Raw genomic sequence first — 20,955 nt, forward strand, 5'->3', positions numbered from 1 at the left:
GGTGCCCGGTAAAGCCGAGTAGCTTTTACCTAAATATTTTGGTGGCCAGAGGCAGAGGGGCGGTGCAGGGTCCTAGGTAATGACAGGACAGTCTGGAAGCCATGCGGGGGCTGCCCATCGCGGCTGCTGCTACAAAGACAGCTTCGCGACCTCCCGCTTTCTTCCCCTGGGTACCGGCCCCACCTCTCCATCCCCCTCCCAGCACCCCCCACCTCCGTCCCGCCTCGCCCCGCCCCCCTCCTGGCAGCCCCAGCGCGCATGCTCTCTCCCCCGCGGAGTAACCTGGAGATTTAAAAGCCGCCGGCTGGCGCGCGTCGGGGGGAAGCAGGGGGGGGACAAGCTTGCACGCGCCAGCCCCGGGTGACAGCCGCACGCCTCGGCCAGGTAGAAGAGCGCCCCCCTCCTCTCCCAGGGGACAGGGTCCCGGCGCGGGAAAGGGAGGGGCGCTGCGGAGGTGTCGCGTGTTTTGCGCCCCGCGGGATGGGGCCGCGTCGTGGAGGTCCCGGGCATTGCGCGCCCAGCCCCGCGCGAATCCCCAGAGGAGGGCGCGGGGCTTGCGGGTGCCCCGGGGCGTGGCCCCTACCCCTCCGCCCGCGGGTGCCGAGTGCCCGGCGCCCGCCGGGGTCCCCGCCAAGCTGTGCTTTCTTTCGTGGAGGGCGGACTGGGCTGGAGCCGCCCGGCTCCCACGGCTGTCCCAGGCCGGGCGGCGGGGTGGGCGGGGAGCGGCCCCTCCCGGGAGCCCCAGGCGGGCAGACCCGCCGCTCGCCCCTGTTGCAGTCTCCCGCGTCAGAGTTTTCTTTGGAAAGTTGCATTTATTTTCTTCCCTTGTCTGGGCTTCGCCGGAAAGGGGCAGGATGAGTCACCGCGGCGCGCACAGCCCGGGACTTGGGGGAGCCGGGAAAGGGGCCCACGGCCGGGCCGTCGCGGGGTGCTCAGACTTCGGTCAGCTTTCCTGGGCAAGAGCGAGGAGATGGTTAAGGGAGAGAAGGAAGAGTAAGCACTTCTGGTCATTGATCCTCGGGCAAGGATTTGGCAGATTGATGCTGGTGTGTGTTAGTTACTGTACCCCTTCTCAGTCTTGGTTGTCCCCTGCGGAGGGGAAACTAGAGCACGCTGTGATCGCTGGTCTCTGGGTCAGGTGGGCATGGGCAGACTTCTCTAACAGCAAACAAGTGTGCACCTGGGCATTCTCTACGCCTCTTCTCAGAGCTCTGGGTTGGGCAGCAGCCTGGCCTGGGCAGAAGCCCCCAGGAACTTGCGGGCTCAGTCAGTCCTTCCCGTCTCTGCTTACCCTTGGGCAGTGGAGCCCTGTGAGCTGCTCTTTCCCTTGGCCTCTGAATCAGTCGTCTTCTTCCTTACATGCACTCTTGACCTGTTCAAGTCCAGTGGCATTCCTGGTGCTTCCTCTTTTCCCAAGGGACCAGAGTTGAAGGTAGGGAGGGGTTTGGCATGGAGGGTACCTGGAGAGCTCTTGCCCTTCAGCTGTTACATAGACCCAATTCCAGCAGAGCTGGGACTAAGAATAGCCCAGTGGCTGCCTTGCTGCCCTGGAGTCTGCAGCCAGGGGCACTGCCAGTAGATCAGAGCCCAGAGTGACCCTTGTTGGGCTCCTAGAAGCTTTGTTTAGGAGTGGGCCAGGCCACTGGGGCTTCTGGCTTCCTTTCTTGAAGCATTTAACAAATCTCCAAGCTCAGACAGCCTTGGTGTGGACCCACCTGGCCAAGACCTGAAGAACTGGCTGGCACCGGGGTCAGAGGAGAGGGCCCAGGAGCAACAGGCTGGATGCAAAGCCTGAGGAAACTCACAGAGCACCATGTCCTAGGGAGTAAGCAGGACATAATTTGAGTCACAGGCCTTTCTGTTGGATCCATGTTATCCCCTCATTCCTCTCTTATCTCCTCCCCCCAGGCCTGTCCTGGAACCAGGACTGTTATTCTAAAAGTGCCCAGAAAATGGAGCTTGAGTCAGCCGGATGAGTCTGAAGATAAAAATACAGCTGTTGGTGGATGTACAGCTGTGGACATACAGGCCCCAATTTCAGTGTGTGTGTGCTGGGGGAAGTTTTCCTACGCATTGGTGGAGCTTGCGGTGAATTCCCCTGCTTATCCTGGCCTCTAAGTAACCCTGAAGAGCAGGAGGAGGAGGTGGGCAGAGAGCCTGGGTGGGCCACTGTGCCCCTATCAGGCCACTGGGTTGTGCAGGGATGGCATGTACGTCCCAAGCAGCTCAGCCTGGGTAGAGCTGTGATAGAAAGACAGGGAGGGATGGTCCAAGGACTCTGGAAGTGAGAGTAACTTTAGGTGCTGTCTTGTTGTACGATTGGGACCTGGTGACACAACATTAGGGGTAAAAATGAGACTACCAGAAAGCAAGAATTATATTGGCTGCTTCACTAGCTTGGCAAGTTGCTTGAGCTCCTCTGAGCCTCAGTATTCCTGTCTGCAAATGGGGATGATGGTGATCACACCTACTGTGTAGCTTTGTTATTTATTGAATAAATTGTATTGAATATAAATAATACTTATATAATATATGAAGTCTAAAAAAAATTGTAGTTTTCTTAACCAATGCATATAGAACATTTAACTGTGCTTGAAATGTAATAAATGCTAAATAAATATTAACTAGTATTAATATAAATATCTATTATATCTGTCACCTGTGACTGAATGGACAATAATACTCAGTTGGGTCCTGCTCTTTTTTTTGGAGACAAGGTCTCACTATATAGCCTAGACTGGCCTTGAACTCAAGCTCTTCCTGCCTCAACCTCCTGAATACTGAGATGAGAGATGTGTACCATCATGTCTGGCCAGCCCCGCCCCCACTTTTTTTTTTTTTTTTTTTAAGTCTGCTCTAGGCCTTACTTCTTTGGGAGCAAGGACTTTGGGGAATTGGTTCAAATAGTTAAGAGGCTTGGCTCTGGCAAAACCATTTGAATCCTATTTCCTCTTGCGCAAGTTATTTGACTTCCTTGAGTTTCAACTTTCTCCTCTGTAAAATAAGTATAATAGAACCTACCTCGCAATATTGCAAGATTAAGTACGCTGAGGTAGGTAAACCTCTGAGCACAGCAGCTGCTTGTAAAAAAGCTTGATAAATGTCAGCTGCTGTTATTTGGTGACAGTAGAAGCAATCATTGTGGTCTAACTTAGAAACCAGAGTTCTTAGCAAGGGAATGACACCATATATAACCATATGTTAGCTATGAATTATACATCTGCACTTGAACTTGTCCGGTGCAAAGAACAAACCAGGACTGGACATCTTAGTCTCTTCTCTTTCAGTACTGTGCAAATTGTTTTGTGACGGTCTAGAAACCCTGTCCTGCCTACCACCCAAGAGTATACTCTGCAGTGAAGGAGGGTCCTGTGAGATGATGGGGCAAATTTATGTCCTGAGAAGTTAAGGACCTCCTGTGCAGAAAGATTACTTGTTATTTTTAGGAAGACTGCATGCAGAGGGTGTCCTGAAGTGGGAACTCTCCTTGTCTTCCCTCCATAGCCCTTGGGATCTTTCATGCTGCCCTTTGGTGTCCAGAAAAAAAGCCCAGCCTGGCTTTCTTTGAACAGTCAGTGGCCCTGTTTGCTGGACAGCTAGGGTAGAGGCTGGACCAGTTGGTACCAGGCCCAGTGTCTCAAATGCTGATGCCACTTGACTCCCAGCAATAAAGCTGGAGTGTTGAGCTTTGTCTAGTGTATTAAGTGTCCCCACTGGGGGCAGGGGCTGGTGACAGAGCCATCACAGGATGGTCCCCATTCTTGGCCAGCCCTTCCTATTCAGTCCTTTTTTCTACTGTGTTGTCTGTGTTTCCTCCTCCATGGGACGAAGTCCACAGCTTGCAACCAATTCCGACTGTGAGGCTTCTGAAATTGAGGATTTGGCCTGGGTTTCTTTGCAAAATGTCAGTGGTATTCACCTGGCAAAGTTGTGGTAAAGATTCGAAGTGGTGCGCACATTAGCAAAGTGCCTGTCAGACCAAGCACTCAATAGATGGTTGTCCTCCTTTCCCTTATTTCTAGAGGTCATACTCTCTGGGAGACTGCGTTGAGTCAGCATGAAGAGGGTGGGAGGCAGCTTTTGGTCTCATAGCACATAGTCCCTTGGTCACCAAATCCAGACCAGACCAATGCCCAGCCAGATAGGATGCCTGCAGCAGCAGGTCCTCTCTCCTCACTGTGTGCTCTGAGCTCCCCGCCCTTCCCAAAGTTGCTCTAATCACAAGTGTACTTTGAGCTGGTAAATAGTGCCCAAGCTCGAAGCACCTGCCTCATCCCAAGAGATACGGCAGTGTAGTTTCCCACTCCCAGCTCCTGTCACTAGAGCGATCTGAGCACCCAGGTACCTTGAGTATGGTCCTGTCTATGTCCCAGGCTTACTGGTTATGTCACACGACTGACAGCCTCCTGCTTCAGCCTCACCCATAGGCCCTTGGTTGAGCACCCAACCTCAGAGACTGGACAGGGCTTGGACCTCCTCTCCAGGAGTCCAAGGGCCAGTGGGGAGGTTTTGATGGGAAAAAATTTAAGAGATTTGAGGACCAAGTGTAGAATCCAGCCCTGAGGAATGTCACGTTAGCACAGTAATTTGAGGCCGAGAGGGGCACTGGACAGCTTGGGTTCCAAAGATCCCTGCAGGAGGCCTGGGATTTGAACTGATAGGGTTCAGGTGGAAGGCAGAAATGGGTCAGTAAGGGGAAGTAACTGGGGCATGTGACCATTCTGGAAGCAAAACTCACCCCAGTGCTGATAAAGTCCCTGATCTTGAGCCCAGGAAAGTGTGACCGTTTATCTAGGACACGCAGATGGCCAGGACAGATCTGAGATCAGAACCCAGTCATGAGGTTGTGGCTCTCAGAGTCTGACCAGTATCCCTTGCTTGGAGGGACCAACAGGATGGGGGGGATGTGTTTGGAAATCAGGGGCCTCGTTTTACAGACATTTGCTCTTTCTGCCTAGTGCCTAACTGCTTATCTTTTGAGGCTCAACAACATGTCATTTTCTTTAGGAAGCCTTGGTCACACTCCCACCTCAGGCCTCGCTCTGTGGATTTGTGACTTAGCTCCAGCACCATCTCACATCAGTTACTTTTTATTGCATTTCTATCCTTTGCCGGAAGAAGCCACAAGGTCCCCAGCACCTTCTCGGTGGTCTGGCACAGAATTGGGGCTCAACAGCATTGGGCAGGTGGATGAGTGGGTTGGTTTCAGTGCTCTTTGACATTCCTTTAGGGGCTCTTTGGTTGCACACTGAGATCTACTTCCTCCGAGGGTGGGTAAACTCAGTCTTGTTAGTAGTCTCTTTTGGGGCCTACTCTTACCTTGTTCAGCCCTGCGTGACTTGTTTTGTTTCTGTGCTATAGTTTTAAGACAGGATCTCACCAGGTAGCCCAGACTGGCCTTGAACTTACCACCCTCCTGCCTCAAGTGATGAGATTACAGGAGTGCCCACCATGTCTGGCTGAGTGATTGTTTTGGAGAACACACGTCCACAGAAGTGAGTCTGACCCAGGGCCCTCTGATTGTAAATGGGGCTGGTCACAGAACTAAGGATGTCAGGGCAGATAGAGCCCTGGGGACCATCAAATTTGCAGCCTTGGAGCTGGGCCATATAGACCTGTGCCTCTGCCCAGGACACTACTCATCCGTGGGTCTGTCTCACATGCTCAATCCCCTGGCCTCTTTCCTGTGTACCTCTGTACCTCGCCTCCTGAGGGACACCAGGGTGAGGGAGAGAACCAGGATTGGCCTGTGCACTGATGGGAAGAGATGTCTGGTGTAGCCTGGCTGACTGGCTAGGGTCAAGTTCACTAGGAGGGAGACTGTTCAGGTTTCACTGTGCTGTAGGGAAACCTCATAGAATTTCCCTGCGGAGGTGGAGGGAACTTCATAGTGTCCTGGAGACTGTCCCCCTTCCATTGTCCTCCCCCATCTTGGACACAGGATATTTTGGTACTTTGCGTTTATTGTGGCCCAAGGAGTGAAAGCATGTACTTACTAATTTCTGCCAGAAACAGAGTCCAACTATGGTAGGGAGTAGGGAAGAGTGCAGTTCCGCCCCCAGATGTCCTGCTTACTCGGCTTGGTTTCAGGTGACCACTGACCTTTGCCACTATGCTGGTACTTGAGCAGTGTGTGGGCAGTTGGGGAGCCCTTCTTCAGCTCCCCTTGCCTCTCACTGGTAGAAGGCTATGATGGTGAAAGACTCCCTGATGACCTGTGGCCTTGTCAATGGGCAACTGTCCAGGGAGAGTACCATACCTGAGGCCCAGCATGGGTGTAAGATTACCTGACCACACACCTGGAAAGAGCCTTAGATATTATCTAGACTGGCTCTTATTTTACAGGTGTGGAAACTGAGTCCCAGAGAGATGAAATGGCTTGTCCAGTCTACACAGCTGAAATAGGACTACACTGGCTCCTAGTTCAAAGTGCTTTCCAGAATTTTCAAATGGTTCCAAATTTTCTGTTTTTATTTGTACAACCTTGGTATGTTAATTAAGTTCTTTGAGACTGAAATTTTCATCTTTGTGAAATAGGAGTATTGAATACCTACTTTGTATGGTAATATGAATTATATAAATTATTAAAAGGTATATTGAGCACCTAACACATGCCAGCCACCTCCTGGGCAGTTGGTAGGGGTCAGCCACTGGGATCAGTGTCCCTGTGGATGGAGATAACTCTGTCCCATAACTGGGACATTTACTTTACCATCAGCTCCCTTCTCAGCCTTCCCAGTGCTGGTGGGTCTGTGGCAGTGACCTCTGCTCACCTGTTGGGGCCAGTACCTTACATTCTTGACATTCCTCTTGCCACTGGGGGCTGCTGGGATCTGAAAGAGGCGCTCTGCCAGTGGGAGGGAAATGGAGGGGGAGAAGAGAGGCATGGTTGGTCCTCCCAATCACTGTGTTTAGAAAGCAAAGAGCCCCTCCCAGCCTCCTCCCACATCATTTATCACAAACTCACTGCCTGTCTGTGAAGTTGGTGGATGTGGGGGTCTTGTTTTGTTGTGGTGCCGAGGATGGAACCCAGGGCTTTGTGCGTGCTAGGCAAGTGCTCTCCACTAAACTACATCCCGGCCCAAGTTGGTGTATTAATCTAAATTCCCTGGCCTGTGAATTGGGTATGCTAATTGTGCCCACCTCATCCATGTTAGAAAGATTAAAATGCTTGGAAGAGTGCCTGGCATGCATGTCGCACAGCTCTGCCAGCTGCCATTATTAATTAATTATAAATGAGGAAACTGAGGCTGGGGAGGTCAGGGGTGTGGCTGGCATGCAAACCCAGATCCAGCTGACTCCAGGCCACTGTTGGAATCTGCCAGGGCTCAGGATGTCCGGGCTCAAGAGTCTCCCTCACCCCTGGTTAAAACACAGTGCTTGTCCTGGTGTGGAGGGCATGCCCAATGTGGCCTTGGTGGCAGCTGTTGTCAGAAATGAAGTCTGGATGGGAGGCCCAGGTTTGTTTTCAGGTGCCTGGAAACAAAGTATATGTCTGTGTTAACTGTCACCACAGGATGGCTAGGTGACCCTTAGGAGCATTACTTTAGGCTGGCTGGGACAGAGTAGCCAAGGTAAGGGTCAGCCAGCCCCAGAGTCCCTGTTCCTGGGTTGGAGATGGAAAGGGAGATCAGTGTGGGCTCTAGGGACTACCCTGCTGTCCTCCCCCTTCCTTCCCCCTATCTCCTCTGGCATTTGTGTCCTTTCTGAGGCTGGACTGGGGCTCTCAGACAGGGCAACAAAAGCAACTTTCCTCTGAGCCACTGCCACCTGTTGGGTTTTCACACGTTGAGAGCGAGTGGGGGGGAGGGAGCCGTTGTTGCCCTTTTCCCAGTGTCATTGGTGTGGCCCCCCCCCCCCCCCCCCCCCCCGCAGGGCCTGGGATTCTCTTTGCTGCCTGGAGTGACAGGGCTCAGGAGCCAGAGGGGGTGGGGGGCCAGTAGCAGCTGGAAGGGGAATTGAGTGGGAAGGGGCCGATGCTGGCAGCCGGGAGAGAGTTTGATGGATTACTCTGCAGGCTGAGAGGTTTCTCCCTAATCCCCCTTTGTGTCCCGGCCTGCAGCCCCTCACTCTCTCTGACAAGCTGCTAAGCAGAAGGCTTCCAGTCCAAGGGAAGAAAAGGCAGCTCAGCAGGGTGAACTCTAAATCCCTGGCCTCCGGGCCCGGGCCCTGGGGGAGGCTGAGCTTGGGAGCACTGGGTCCCCCTCCCCATTGCCAGGTCCTTATTCTTTCTTAGGATTCCCTGGAGGTAGAGATTCCCTGGAGGTGAAGCGGCATCTGGGGGAGCCCTGCAAGCTTGGAGGGCCTCAGCTATTTGTGTAATCACTGTTGGGATTTTTCTAGGGTGGGACTGGGAAAAGCAGAGACCCTCACTACTTGGAAACATTTGCGCCGAGAGAATCAAAAACTGAATGGGTTGGAAGCCACTCAAGCCCTATTGTCTCAGACTGTGGGCCTCCTCCCAGCGGCCCAGGTAGGAGTTCCCACTGAGGCCAAGGTCCCTAACCAAGAGTAGCTCCTGCTGCCTCTCCAGGGCACTGTTTTCAGGTGTCTTGGCTGATGGGGAGCTCCTCAAGGTATCCCAAAGTGCCTTTTGGAGCTGCTGACCTGGAGGGTGCAGCTCATTTGGGGAGCGCAGTGTGCCAGGCTTAATAGGCAAGGCCCAGGTGTTGGTTCCCTGAGTCTGGGGCAATAGGGGTGCTGGGCTGGTGAACCCTCACACCTGAGCCCATCCCTGCCTCCAACCTTGAAGGCCTGGGAGAGCTCAGCTCAGAATGAGTTTGGGGAAGCTGGGATCCCCATCTCTGACCTGGCCTGGGGCGGGGTGGGGTGGGGTGGGGTTGGAGGTGGTGGTGGTGGGGGAACCACCTTGGTGGGATGTGCATCAAGGAGATTGACCTGGGTGAGCCCACCCCTTTCTTCAGCTGAGTCATTGCTTCTTGATAGCCTCCCCTTGCCTGCTTTCTTTCTCTGGGGAGGGCAGATGGCCACAGAGGGTGGAGAAGCATGCTTCAGGCTTCCCTTCTCTCCCGAGGAGCATGTGAGAAAGCGAAGTGGTCTTTGTGAGTGTGGAGGGAGGACCGCAGGGTCGCACGGAGCCAGCAGGGTCAGGGTGGGGGCTGCAACCGTTTGATGTCCCTGGGCGGGGTGTGGGGGACGCTGGCCTTGCATAAAGAGGCCATAGAATTGCTGCCTGACACTGGCCCAGGATGGGGGCTGCCCCAGCCCGGGCTCCCTCTGGCCTCTGTCTGTCAGTTTAGGGAATCTGTTCCCCCCAGTTCCACCTCAGCCATGCGGGGAGGCAGGAGCCCCTTTGAAAGCCCTCAAAAGCTTCTTTATGTGTCCCTCTGACCCTCCCTTCCCTTAGGGAGCCACCAGGGAGTGGGCTCTGGTGGCCTTTTCCTCTGCCTCCTCCAGCCTGTCTTTTGAATTTTGGACAAAGTTCAGGCCAAGTTTGTTCCTGTTGCTCAGTTTCATTTCCCAGTGCTGCCCACTTGCCCAGGAGTCCAGTCTGAAGTGGGGGCATACAAGGCCAGGAGGGTCCATCTGAGCCACTCACCATCTGCCTTTGAACCTGAGGAGTTGCTGTGTGTGTATGGGGGCAGGGGTTGTAGCTTGGAATGCCTTGGTGTGTGTGTTGGGTGTTAAGTGAGGGGAGGGACATAAGTCTTTCCCATCTTTTACATATCCACCCTGCATTCATCCATCCATTCCTTCATTATGTAAACATTTCTCAGGTCCCTTTTCTTGTTGGGGCAGGTACTGAGGGGCTGCAGAGGAACCCTTGGCCTGCCCTACTTGGAGGTGCTACTTGTTGGGGTGCTTGGAGCTGGATAGACAATTCAGGTTCTTCAGCTTCACCCAAAGTCCTCAGCTTTCTAAGCTTCAGTTCTGTTCCTCCAGGGTTGAGGAAGGATGGTTTAAGGTAGAGCTCCATGAAGATTTCCAGAGGTCTTGAGTCTCCTTTGGCCTTCTGGCTGTCCAGCCATCAGGGGGTCCAAGAGAAGGGGGGATATTTGGAATTTGAGCCTAGAAGGCTGCTTGCTTCTTTCCTTTCTCAGAGATCAACCCCTCTGCTTTCTTCCTCTTCCTGCCCCTCCTCTCCAGGTGAGTCTTCTGAGTCTGGCTCTTCTTGTTGATCTGTTTGCCAGATAAACTGCTCCAGGAGTGGTAAGGGAGGAGGATTTGGGTCCAAAGCATCTGAGACTGGAGTGGAGTGGAGAGAGAGTTAGACTGAGGGTAGGTAGCAGTGACTTGTCACTTTCAAGCTTTGTACTGAGAAGTGTACTTGGGGGCTGTGGCAGGCAGTGGAGGCCTGGAAAGAGGTACTGAGCCACCTGTTCTCTGACCTCTCTTCTCACTTGGTGCCCCAGGCAGAAGGCCTTGGAGGGAGTGGCTGGCAGCTGGGGAGTCCTTTGTAGTTGCCTCTACCCTGAGGACATGGTGGGGAAGATGGGACACTGTGGGTAAAAAAACCCAGCTTTGGAAGGGAGGGTTCTTATGGACTTGGAATTCTGCAGGTAATTCTAGGCTTGGAAGAGTAAAGTCTGGAGTTGTCAAGAGTTTTTGGACCACCAGAGCAGAGTAAGATGGGCTCTTGCAGCCTAAGAACAGAGGGGTGGCTGCAGGGCTGGGCGCCTTCCTACTTCCTACCCAGCTCTTTTCATTGAATTCTTTACCTGGCCCAGACTCCAACCAGGTAGAGAATCTCTGGGGGTGGAGAGAGGCACCAAAGGAAGGGGGAGGCAGAATCTATCAGAATCTATCTGGGCTCTAGGAGGATGGAGAAATTCCTCTCCTCACCCTTATTGCCTTTTCCCCTTGTAGGCTAAGAAGAGTCCAGCTCATAGCCAAGAGGACTGAGGATCTGGGTTAAGGGAGGGGAAGGCGGGTGGAGTGATTAATGGTTGCTGGAGAGCTACAATTTATTTTCAACAGGAGCAACCAGGACTTGGAGAATGAGGACAGGTTGTGGGTGAGGCTGGGTCCAACAAAGTCTCTGTTTGCTCAGGGAGGGCCTGATCCCTTCAACACAGTACAGGTGTGTGTCAGGGCCTTCTAGGCCAAGGGTGGGGAGTGGAATGGCTGGGAGCCATTTGCCTCAGAGCCATTCTCCAGGCTAGGTAGCTCCATTCCTTGGTCTCTGTGCAGTCTCTTGCTTTCCTCTGGCAATCTGGGAAACCCAGCAATGGGGAGAGATCAAGTTGAACCCACAGCAGCCCAGCTAAGACTGGTGTCTGTTTTCACACCTCTGTTTTGGGACTGTGTGGATCAGATGTTACACTCCTTCTCAGGCCAACCCTGTAAGAGTCCCCTCTCCTTCCCAAAGTGTAGGCACTTTGGGGACCAGGTTGCCTGTTGCTCAGCCTTATCTTTTCTTTCCTGCAAAGCCCTAGAAGGCCTTTACAGAGTGGACAGATCTTATCCAGGTTTGATGGCTGCCTGATTTCTCTGAGGCACAGCTTTGAGAACACCTACGACATGCTTTGTGACATGCAAGGCCCCATGGGGCTTAGTGTTAGTTGAAAAGATAAAAGAAGTCGAAGGGCCTTTTATGCCTTTTATGGTATGATGCTGAGATTGGCAGAGGGGATGGGGAGGGGGGTCACTGTCCAGTGGGTGGGGGAGGGGACTGAACTGGAGACAGTGCTCTGTCACTATGGTCTCTGATCCCGAGTAGCTGCTCTTCAGCAGCATTTTTGGGGTTGAATTTGGTGAGGAAAGGAAAGACTGTGGCCTGCAGTGGTGGGAGGTTCTGTCCCCTGCTAATGTTTTGGGGTAGATGACAGATTATGATGTCTTTTCTGACAAAAGTCCACCCTCTGTTCCTCTGATGGCTAACTTGATTTCCCGCCTTCATAGTCACTTCTAAGCAGAGCAGACAGCAGTGAGTGCTGTTGTCAGGAAGCAAGATCTGGAGGCCACTGTTGAGGGTGTTTTCCCTGCACATGGGTGGCAGGGCTGGCAGGACAGAACTTCTCTGGCATGTAGGAATATCTCTGTTAGAAAGGAGCCATCTGGGGAGCAGAGAAAGGCTGCCCAGGAAGTGGCAAAGCATCCAGTCAACTCTTTCCTGCCCCTGTGAGGCTGGGACCTGGGAATTGCCCTGATGTTCTGTGAGAGTTGGACAGTTTGTGTGTGGGCAGGACTGTTGCTTCCCCAAGAGCATTGAACTTGGGGAGAAACTCAAGGAATGGTTTTCAGGCCTTAGTTCTCCAGATTTGCTCTGTGTAAGTGTTCAAACAACAGGTCGAAACCCTGCAAACCACAACCTTTCCTTCCCCTTCTCCTTGTCCTGGGGGTAGAGGTTATGTTGCAATAGGGCCCAGGGCCAGGAGGTGACAAAGGGGAATTGAGCAGGTCAGTTTGGGGAGGAAGAAAGAAAAGCAAAGAGGTCTGATGGAGAGTCTCCAGGGGCACTTTTTTTTTTTTTTTTTTTGTGGTTCTGGGATTTGAACTCTTGGGCCTACACCTTGAGCCACTCCACCAGCCCTTTTATGTGAAGGTTTTTATTGAGATAGGATCTTGCAAACTATTTGCCCGGGCTGGCTTCAAACTTCGATCCTCCTAATCTCTGCCTCCTGAGTAGCTAGGATTACAGGTGTGAGCCACTGGCACCTGGCCAGGGGCACCTTGATAGCCAGGTCTGGATATTCAGTTGGTTTGGCTTGACTTTTTTTCTTTTTCTTTTTTTTTTTTTCCATCCTTGCAGGCAACAGCCTGCAAAACAGAGAGTAGCTGACATATGTTTGGCTCTGGGGTATGCTGAGGTTTAAAAATCGTATTTACCTTATTAATTATGTCAGCCTTAAGCTAACACTAACATGCATTTCCTGACTGGGAAGCTGGGGGTGGCACCTAAGGGTACAGCCACATCACCAGCCTGTGAATGAACAGGATTCAGAGCATTCTGAGCAAATCCTGGAGACCTGGTTCCCAGGACCTAACGCTCCGTGTACCTCTGATTGTCCTGCCCTTTTAGGATCTAAGTGACGAGATGTGTCCCCATCGAGGCACTTCACAGCAACAGGTGTTTAGCCTGGCCTAAGACATTGGACCTGCATGAGAGGACTGGCAGAAATGGGTGTCTGGCTGAATCCTAGACAGTCAGTGGCAGCAAGGAGGAGAGACTGTGGCTTCTGGAGCAGGGCTGAGACACAGCAACTGTGGAGTTGGTGAGCGGCCTCTGGCATCCTTCCTGCCTGGCCAACCATGGTCCAGAGGCTGTGGGTAAGCCGCCTGCTTCGGCATCGGAAAGCTCAGCTCCTGTTGGTCAACCTGCTGACCTTCGGCCTAGAGGTGTGTCTGGCTGCAGGGATCACCTATGTGCCACCCCTTCTGCTGGAAGTGGGGGTAGAGGAGAAGTTCATGACTATGGTGCTAGGTGAGTCACTCCCTCTCCCTCCCTGCTGCTCCAGTTATGTTGTGCAGCTGTTCCTCTGCCTAGAGAGCTGCTCGGAGGGTGTGGTGGCTATGTCCTGTTCCTGGGCCTGGTGGGCAGGCATTTCATAACAGCCAATATCTCACTTACTGCTCACACCAGCCCTTCAGGCTTATCCACTTTGCAGGGAAGAAAGGCTTGCTCTTACCCCTGCATGGGGCAGGGGGTGGACCTCTGATGCTGCAGATGCATTCTGCGGAAACTGTAGAAGGAAACAGTCACCATTGTGACCCCTCCTCTTTCCCTAGGAAGAGGCGGCCCTGTCGGAAGATAGGCTCTGGAGTTCGGCTGCCTGTGAAACCCTGCCTCTTGCCCTTCTTAGCTCTGTGTCTTTGTAGAAGTGTCACTTCTCAAGTGCTCCATGCCTCAGTTTCTCCATATGAAAATGGGGGCATTTGTAATATTCATGAAGACTGGGTACAGTCACAGTGTCTGGCACAGAGCGTGCTTTCAGTGTGACATTATTATTTCCATCCTTCTCAAGCAGCTCGCGCCCCTTCTTCCTGGCCCCTGTTTTGTCCCAGCCATTGACTTGTGCTACTTATCTTTCTTGTAGGCATTGGGCCGGTGCTGGGCTTGATATCTGTTCCACTCCTAGGCTCAGCCAGTGACCAGTGGCGTGGGCGCTATGGCCGCCGGAGGCCCTTCATCTGGGCCCTGTCCCTGGGAGTCCTGCTAAGCCTCTTTCTCATCCCGCGGGCTGGCTGGCTGGCAGGGCTGCTGTGCCCAAATGCCAGGCCCCTAGAGCTGGCGCTGCTGATCCTGGGCGTGGGGCTACTGGACTTCTGTGGCCAGGTGTGTTTCACTCCACTGGAGGCCCTGCTCTCAGACCTCTTCAGGGACCCAGACCACTGCCGCCAGGCTTTCTCTGTCTACGCCTTCATGATCAGCCTCGGGGGCTGCCTGGGCTACCTCCTCCCCGCCATTGACTGGGATGCCAGCGCCCTGGCCCCCTACCTGGGCACCCAGGAGGAGTGCCTCTTCGGTCTGCTCACACTCATCTTCCTCACCTGCATGGTGGCCACTCTGTTTGTGGTTGAGGAGGCAGTGTTGGGCCCACCTGAGCCAGTGGAAGGGCTGTCGGCCACCTCTGTGTCACACCCCTGCTGCCCATGCCGTGCCCGCCTGGCTTTCCGAAACCTGGGCACCCTGTTTCCCCGGCTGCACCAGCTGTGCTGCCGCATGCCTCATGCCCTACGCCGACTCTTTGTGGCTGAGCTGTGCAGCTGGATGGCACTCATGACCTTCACGCTGTTTTACACGGACTTTGTGGGCGAGGGGCTGTACCAGGGAGTGCCAAGAGCTGAGCCAGGCACTGACGCACGAAGACACTATGATGAAGGTAAGCCCTCAACAGCCAGTGGAAGCTGCTGTGGGAGCTGCCCTCCAGTGGATGTTCCAGGCTTGGGAGATGCTCACTCCCTGGGTCCCAACTTCCCTGTCAGGAAAGGAAAGGGGAGCCTAGCTGCCTGTGGCTCCTTACGGGAGTTGAACAGCTACCCCTGCAGCCCTGGCAGGGCCTCAGGCTGCTCAGAGGTCAGTTAGACTCGCTGCCTCATGTTGACAGAAGACAAGCAAGGCTTGTTCAAGGTCGGCCAAAAGCACTTGCCTAGCAAACGTGAGGCCCTGAGTTCAAATCCCAGGACTGTACACACGTCCAGCACGAGTAGAGAAGAAGCCAAGGCTGGACTTGAGGTCTGTCTGGCTCCAGTTTGGTGTACCCTCTGCCCCCTGCCAGTCTTCCAAATAATCTCACCATGACCTTCCAGGTCAGGTGTTCTAGAATGCCATCTTGAGGCCTGTAGTGGACCTGTGTCTGTGTCCCTACTAATCTTTCTGTCCCCAAAGCTGAGGCTCCTTGTCTCAGCTTTTGGAACATTTCCTCTGCCCTTTGGCCACATTTGGAAGAACCTAGATTCCTGTGGCTGCAGATGGGTCCCCCTGGCTCCCCCCGAGATTGCGTAGGCCCTTACCCCTTCTCCCCCCACTTTCCAGGCATTCGCATGGGCAGTCTGGGGCTCTTCCTGCAGTGCACCATCTCCTTGCTCTTCTCTCTGGTCATGGACCGGCTGGTGCAACGGTTCGGCACCCGGGCCATCTATCTGGCCAGTGTGGTGACTTTCCCAGTGGCCGCTGGTGCCACATGCCTGTCTCGCAGTGTGGCCGTGGTGACGATCTCAGCTGCCCTCACTGGATTCACCTTCTCAGCCTTGCAGATCCTGCCCTACACACTGGCTTCCCTCTACCATCGCGAGAAACAGGTACTCACATTGGCCAGTGACGGATGGGGAATGGGTGGGGGACAGGCTGACCAGTCCCGAAGCTGACATTTGGCGAAAGTCATTGAAGAAGGTTTTCTCTATCAGAGAGGAAGCCCATCTCGGCCTAGGCCAGAGGCTGGGACTGCGGAAGGAGAACATAGATTAGATTCTGGGAATCACTTCCTGGCCTTGAGACTATAAAGCACTGGAGTGGATGATTGCAGGAAATGCAAAGTCCTTCACTGGGAGTCCTGAAGAATCAGATGGGCGGAAGCTCTCTGTCCGCACTGGTTGCTGTACCAGAAGGCAGGGTCAGGATCTGATGTCCAGCCAGTAGATGGCAGTGAGATGGCCTGACTTTAGCCACCCTGTCCTTGTCAGGGAGAGGCAACATGACTGTCCTGTGCCCTGCCTTGCTCCAAGATGGGGAACGCTCCCTCCTGTCCCTTCCTCCACCCTCCCCCCCACCGCCTTTGGTTTATTTTCCTTTTCTAATTTTTTTTTTTCTGCCTCCCTCCATTGACTCCTTCCCCTGCCCCTCAGCAGATATCTGAGCCTGGCATACTGACTTCACTCACCTGCACACTCTATAAATCAGGAGCCCCCTTCCCACTCAGTCCCACACTTATCAGCCCTGCCAGGGCCCTCCTGGTCCAGGCAGTATGGTCACCCTTGTCCCCTGTACTGGCCTCGGTGGGCTTATAACCCTGGATGCTGAACTCTGCTCCAAGGGGCATGAGTTGGAGTGTGTGGAGAGAGCTGGATGTAGGCCTGCCCTCAGAGGGCTTCCAGAACGTAGGGAGACCTGTTTCTGCCCCATAGGAGATGCATCCATAGCAGATAGATTAGTAGGAGTCTCGTTTGTTTGGCAGGCAGCAGGGATGAGAAGTGAGGAGGGGGCAGGGCTGAGGTTTTGATAGAGGGAACCTGGTTCCTCAGACCCCTATGGCCCTGTGATAATCTCTTGAATCTCTACCTTTCTGCTGCTGGGGGTTTAGGGGCTGGCGTCCAGAGGCTAGGCTTGAGCATGTGAGGTCGTGCCCAGGGACAGGCTGAGACTAGTTCTCTCCTCTGTGCTGAGGAACATGTCAGTCCCCAGGGATCTCTTCAGGTTCCAGCCTCACTGGTCTTCCCTGGGGTGGCGGGCAGTGAGTGAGGACAGGTCCCCAGAGGTTCTTTCCCAGCAGCAGTCAAGGGCAGACCTGACTCTGCACATTGGCTGCCTTTTTTTTTTTTTGCCACTTGTGGGCTTCCCTGGAGTTGGGTTGGAACTCTGCATGGCTCCTAGGTTTCTGGTGCAACCAACTCGAGGAGCCTTCTGTGCTGGCCACTGCCTGGCTCAGGGGACAGTGTGGGATAAGACCTGGCCTTGTCCTTCAGTAGGAGGCCCTGGGCCATTGAGGCAGGGCAGGGGGAGGGAGGTGGAGCAGACACAGTCTCTCTGATCTCAGACAGCAGGAAGTGAGAAGAGCTTTAGGGTTAGGCAGCTGGACTGGGGGTGGGGTGCCAAAAGGACTGTACCTGCTGTTTCCCCCTTCCCCGGGCTTGTTGCTAGATTTCCTCTGACCTAAGGCTGGGACAGAGACCTCACTATGGACAGCAGCTCCTGCCAGGGTCTGGGACCCGAAAGAGGCAGGACCACTCTCCTGCAGAGCAAGAGGGATTTTCATATGGCCAAGTGGAGAGCAGACAGGCAGGAAGTGGGTTCAGAGAGCCTGTGTGGGGTTTGGGCCATCAGGAGCCCCTCCTTTGCATTTTATTCCTCTGTTCTTACGTGTATCTCTTCTCACCTGTCTCATGCTTCCTGTCTGTTTCTTTACCCTGGCCTTCTCCTCTCTTCCACACCTGCAGTACTGAATTTGCTTCTTGCCCATTCTAGGAAAAGCTAGAGGAAGTCTGGGCTTTTCTTGTTTCCAGTTTGTTCCCCCTTCGCCCCATCATGCTTTTCCCAGTTTTGAGGAGGGTCCTGCTTGGATCCAAATCAAGTAGGGTCTTCTCAGTTTCCTGATTTTCATGAAAGCCCATTGCCTAGTTTCTTCCAGCCTCTGGGGACAAAGGAAGCTAAGGACCTTTTTCTTTTATCTGGGATCCCAGTGCCTGATACATACCTGTCTTTGTCCCCTCCTTTTCACTCCCCCAGGTGTTCCTGCCCAAATATCGAGGGGACGCTGCAGGTGGTGGCAATGAGGACAGCCTGACAACCAGCTTCCTGCCAGGCCCTAAGCCAGGAGTTCCATTCCCCAATGGACACATGGGTGCTGGAGGCAGTGGCCTGCTGCCAGCTCCACCTGCGCTCTGTGGAGCCTCTGCCTGTGAGGTCTCCATGCGAGTGGTAGTGGGTGAGCCAACTGAGGCCAGGGTCGTTCCTGGCCGGGGCATCTGCCTGGACCTCGCCATCCTGGACAGTGCCTTCCTCCTGTCCCAAGTGGCCCCATCCCTGTTTATGGGGTCCATTGTCCAGCTCAGCCAATCTGTTACTGCCTACATGGTGTCAGCTGCAGGCTTGGGTCTAGTTGCCATTTACTTTGCTACACAGGTAGTATTTGACAAGGGTGACTTGGCCAAATACTCAGTGTAGAATGCTTCTGACACACTGACTGAGGGGCCTGCCTCCCTGGTTCTCAGCCCCTATAGGGTTGCCAGGCGGGCTTTCAGTTTCTGTTGCTGCCAAGTGATGTGGCTCTCTGCTGCCACCTCGTGGCAGTGAGGTGCATAGCTGCACAGATAGGCGACTGGGGCTTCTCTCCCAGATTTCCAGTCTCTATGGCTGACTGACTGGCAACTTCCCAAGTGTGTTTCATTCTGGACTTCTGCAGGGAGGCCAGAAGGCAGGGCATTTGATTATCTCCATGCACTGGATTGCAGGACTCTGCAGGTGGATTACCTAGACTCAGGGTTAACAGCTAGCATCTTGGTTGAAACATTCTCAGAGAAGGGAGGGGGAACTGAATAAACTCCCCCATTTCCAAGTCCCCTTATCCTGCAGATTCCCCCAATATTGCTCTTGCATGGGAGTTTCTGGTGTGAAACTCTCCTCCACAGGATTTGACAGGTTAAAAATTATTTGGAAAGGGTCCTAAGGGGCAAGACGCAGCCCCCTCAGTTTGGCACTACTTTCCTGCTGATTCCCTTGCCCCCACCTTTAATCAGGACATGGCTTGTTGGTCTTTGGGTTGCCATCATGAGGACACAGGCCTTTAAATACTTAATTTATTTATTTAACAAGAAAGAAAATCCATTCCCGACTTTTCTGTGTTGGTATCTAGGAGTTGGGTAGGGTGGGATTCCCCAAGAACTGAGTCCCCTAAAATAGCTGGTCATGGGCTGACCATTGCCAGAATCCCCTTCTCCTGGGGTGATGGGCCTGGCCCCCAAAACTTCCTAGCCCAGGGTCTTGGAAGTTCTACTCACCCCAGTTGATTTCCAGATGTTACCAAGGCTGAGGGTTGAGGGAAGGAAGAGGTGGTGCCTCTTTAGCACCCTCTTTTCTCTTGGCCCAGCCTGGCTCTCCTGACTCCCCTCTGCTCCCTGTAGGATCGGGCCAATCAAGTCACTGCCCTTCCTTCTGCCTTCCACCCTCACTCTCCCCACTGGCTCCACAACCTCTCTGTGGGGCTACTGCAGGACCAGAAGCACAAGTGTGGTTCCTCGAGCCCCTGTCCATCTCAGCCCCCAGGGCATATTTGTGCTCGGGAATCTCACAAAAACTCAGGAGCACCCCCTGCGTGAGCCAAAGAGCTCTCATCTCTTGGGGTTTAAGTGCCGTTTGCAATGTTACGTCTTATTTATTTAGCAAAGTAAATATTTTATACTGTATGTGAGCAATCAGAGTATAATGTTTATGGTGATGAAATTAAAGGCTTCTTATATGTTTGATTAGCATGTGTGTCTTTTCTAAGGGGTACTGACCAGATCTCTCTAAAATCAACTCCCTGTTCATGGGGACCCTTAGCTTTTGACAGCTTCAGTTCCCAGAATCCACCAGCAGGTGGTGCCATAGACAAGCACTCTGGTGATTGTCAGAGGGGACTAGGCTAGGCTCTAGTTCATTCCAGGATGGGGAAGGGGACAGGAAGAATACCAAGTGCAAGAAAGTGGGGGTGTTTCCTTTCTCCAAGGGCTCACAGAAGATTATGGAGCAAACACCCACTATCATCCACAGCAAGAGCATAAGAGAACTCACCCGCCTGCACCTGGGAGGATTTCAGCAACACCAGCCTTTCCCATCTCTGTCACCCTTCATACTAGGCTCAGGTCGAGTTCAGAATCTTCCCTGTCTTGCCATCTCTCTGACCTCTTCAATCTTGACTGGCTTTCTTGTTCTTTAAATTCCAAAGTGCTCGGTACAGTTAACACCTGTGCAAGGGCTCATTTTGCTTTTTAAAAAAGTTCTATACAACTTATGAAAAATTTCAAACAGAAAATTAACATTCCTCCCTCCACCTCTATGAACCCAGAGGCTCACATCTGCTCTGCCACTTGAGCTACACCCCCCCTTCACAATTAGCATTCTGCCATTTTGTTTATTTCCTCTTCCCTTCACGCCTGCCCCCCGCCACAGGGTATTTTTAAAGCATGTGTCAGAGATTCTCATTTTGCCTGTAAATACTTAAGTATGTAGCTCTTAAGAAATAGAACTTTTTTTTTTGGCAGTAATGGGGTTTGGATTCAGGCCTCTCTTGCTAAGCAAGTGCTTTACCACTCGAGCCACACCCACTTCTGCTTTAGTTTTTTTGTTTGTTTGTTTTTTCTTTTTTTAGGTAGGGTCTCAACTGTTTGACCAAGGCCAACCTCAGACTGTCCTCCTAGTTATGATTTCCCTTGTATCTGGTACCACAGGTGCACGCACCATGCCCACCCAGCATATTGCTTGAGGTAGGGGTCTTCCTAACTTTTGCCCCTGGCTTTCCTTGAACTGCAATCTTTCCAATCTCCACCTCCCAAGAGAAGTAGGACTTTTTAACAACTTATTATAATACCATAATATCCAGCACAATTACCCAGTCCATGTGCAATGTACCCCAATTGCCTTAAAAAATGTCTTTTTTCCTGTTGGTTTATTTCTATCCTAATTTCATCAGGATAGAAATAAAATAAACAAATTGCATTTCATTACTATGTCTCTGAAGTTTCTCCTAACTCTTAACAGTCCCCTCTTTTTTTAATGCTGTTCTTCTATGAAGTCATTTTTTACCCTGCAAAGTTGTCCACACTCTGCAATTGGCTGACTGTATCCTCAGTGCATTTAAGTTC

At 52.9% G+C, this 20,955-nt stretch overlaps 1 protein-coding gene across 2 annotated transcripts; it reads left to right on the plus strand.

Moving 5' to 3' along the window:
* Positions 1 to 260: 260 nt before the first annotated feature.
* On the plus strand, positions 261 to 19,578 carry Slc45a3 (solute carrier family 45 member 3). 2 transcript variants are annotated; one of them, XM_020177425.2, is made up of 5 exons: positions 261 to 384; positions 12,983 to 13,384; positions 13,998 to 14,783; positions 15,437 to 15,702; positions 17,843 to 19,578. In XM_020177425.2, the coding sequence occupies exons 2-5, from the start codon at positions 13,213 to 13,215 to the stop codon at positions 18,278 to 18,280; spliced, it is 1,662 nt and encodes a 553-aa protein (XP_020033014.1). In that variant the 5' UTR covers positions 261 to 384; positions 12,983 to 13,212; the 3' UTR covers positions 18,281 to 19,578. The 2 variants fall into 2 exon arrangements, with proteins under 2 accessions (XP_020033014.1, XP_073904601.1); XM_074048500.1 differs by having other exon boundaries at positions 14,040 to 14,783.
* Positions 19,579 to 20,955: the final 1,377 nt, after the last annotated feature.

The sequence above is a fragment of the Castor canadensis genome, chromosome 11 (genome assembly GCF_047511655.1).
Source record: "Castor canadensis chromosome 11, mCasCan1.hap1v2, whole genome shotgun sequence".
NCBI lineage: Eukaryota > Metazoa > Chordata > Mammalia > Rodentia > Castoridae > Castor > Castor canadensis.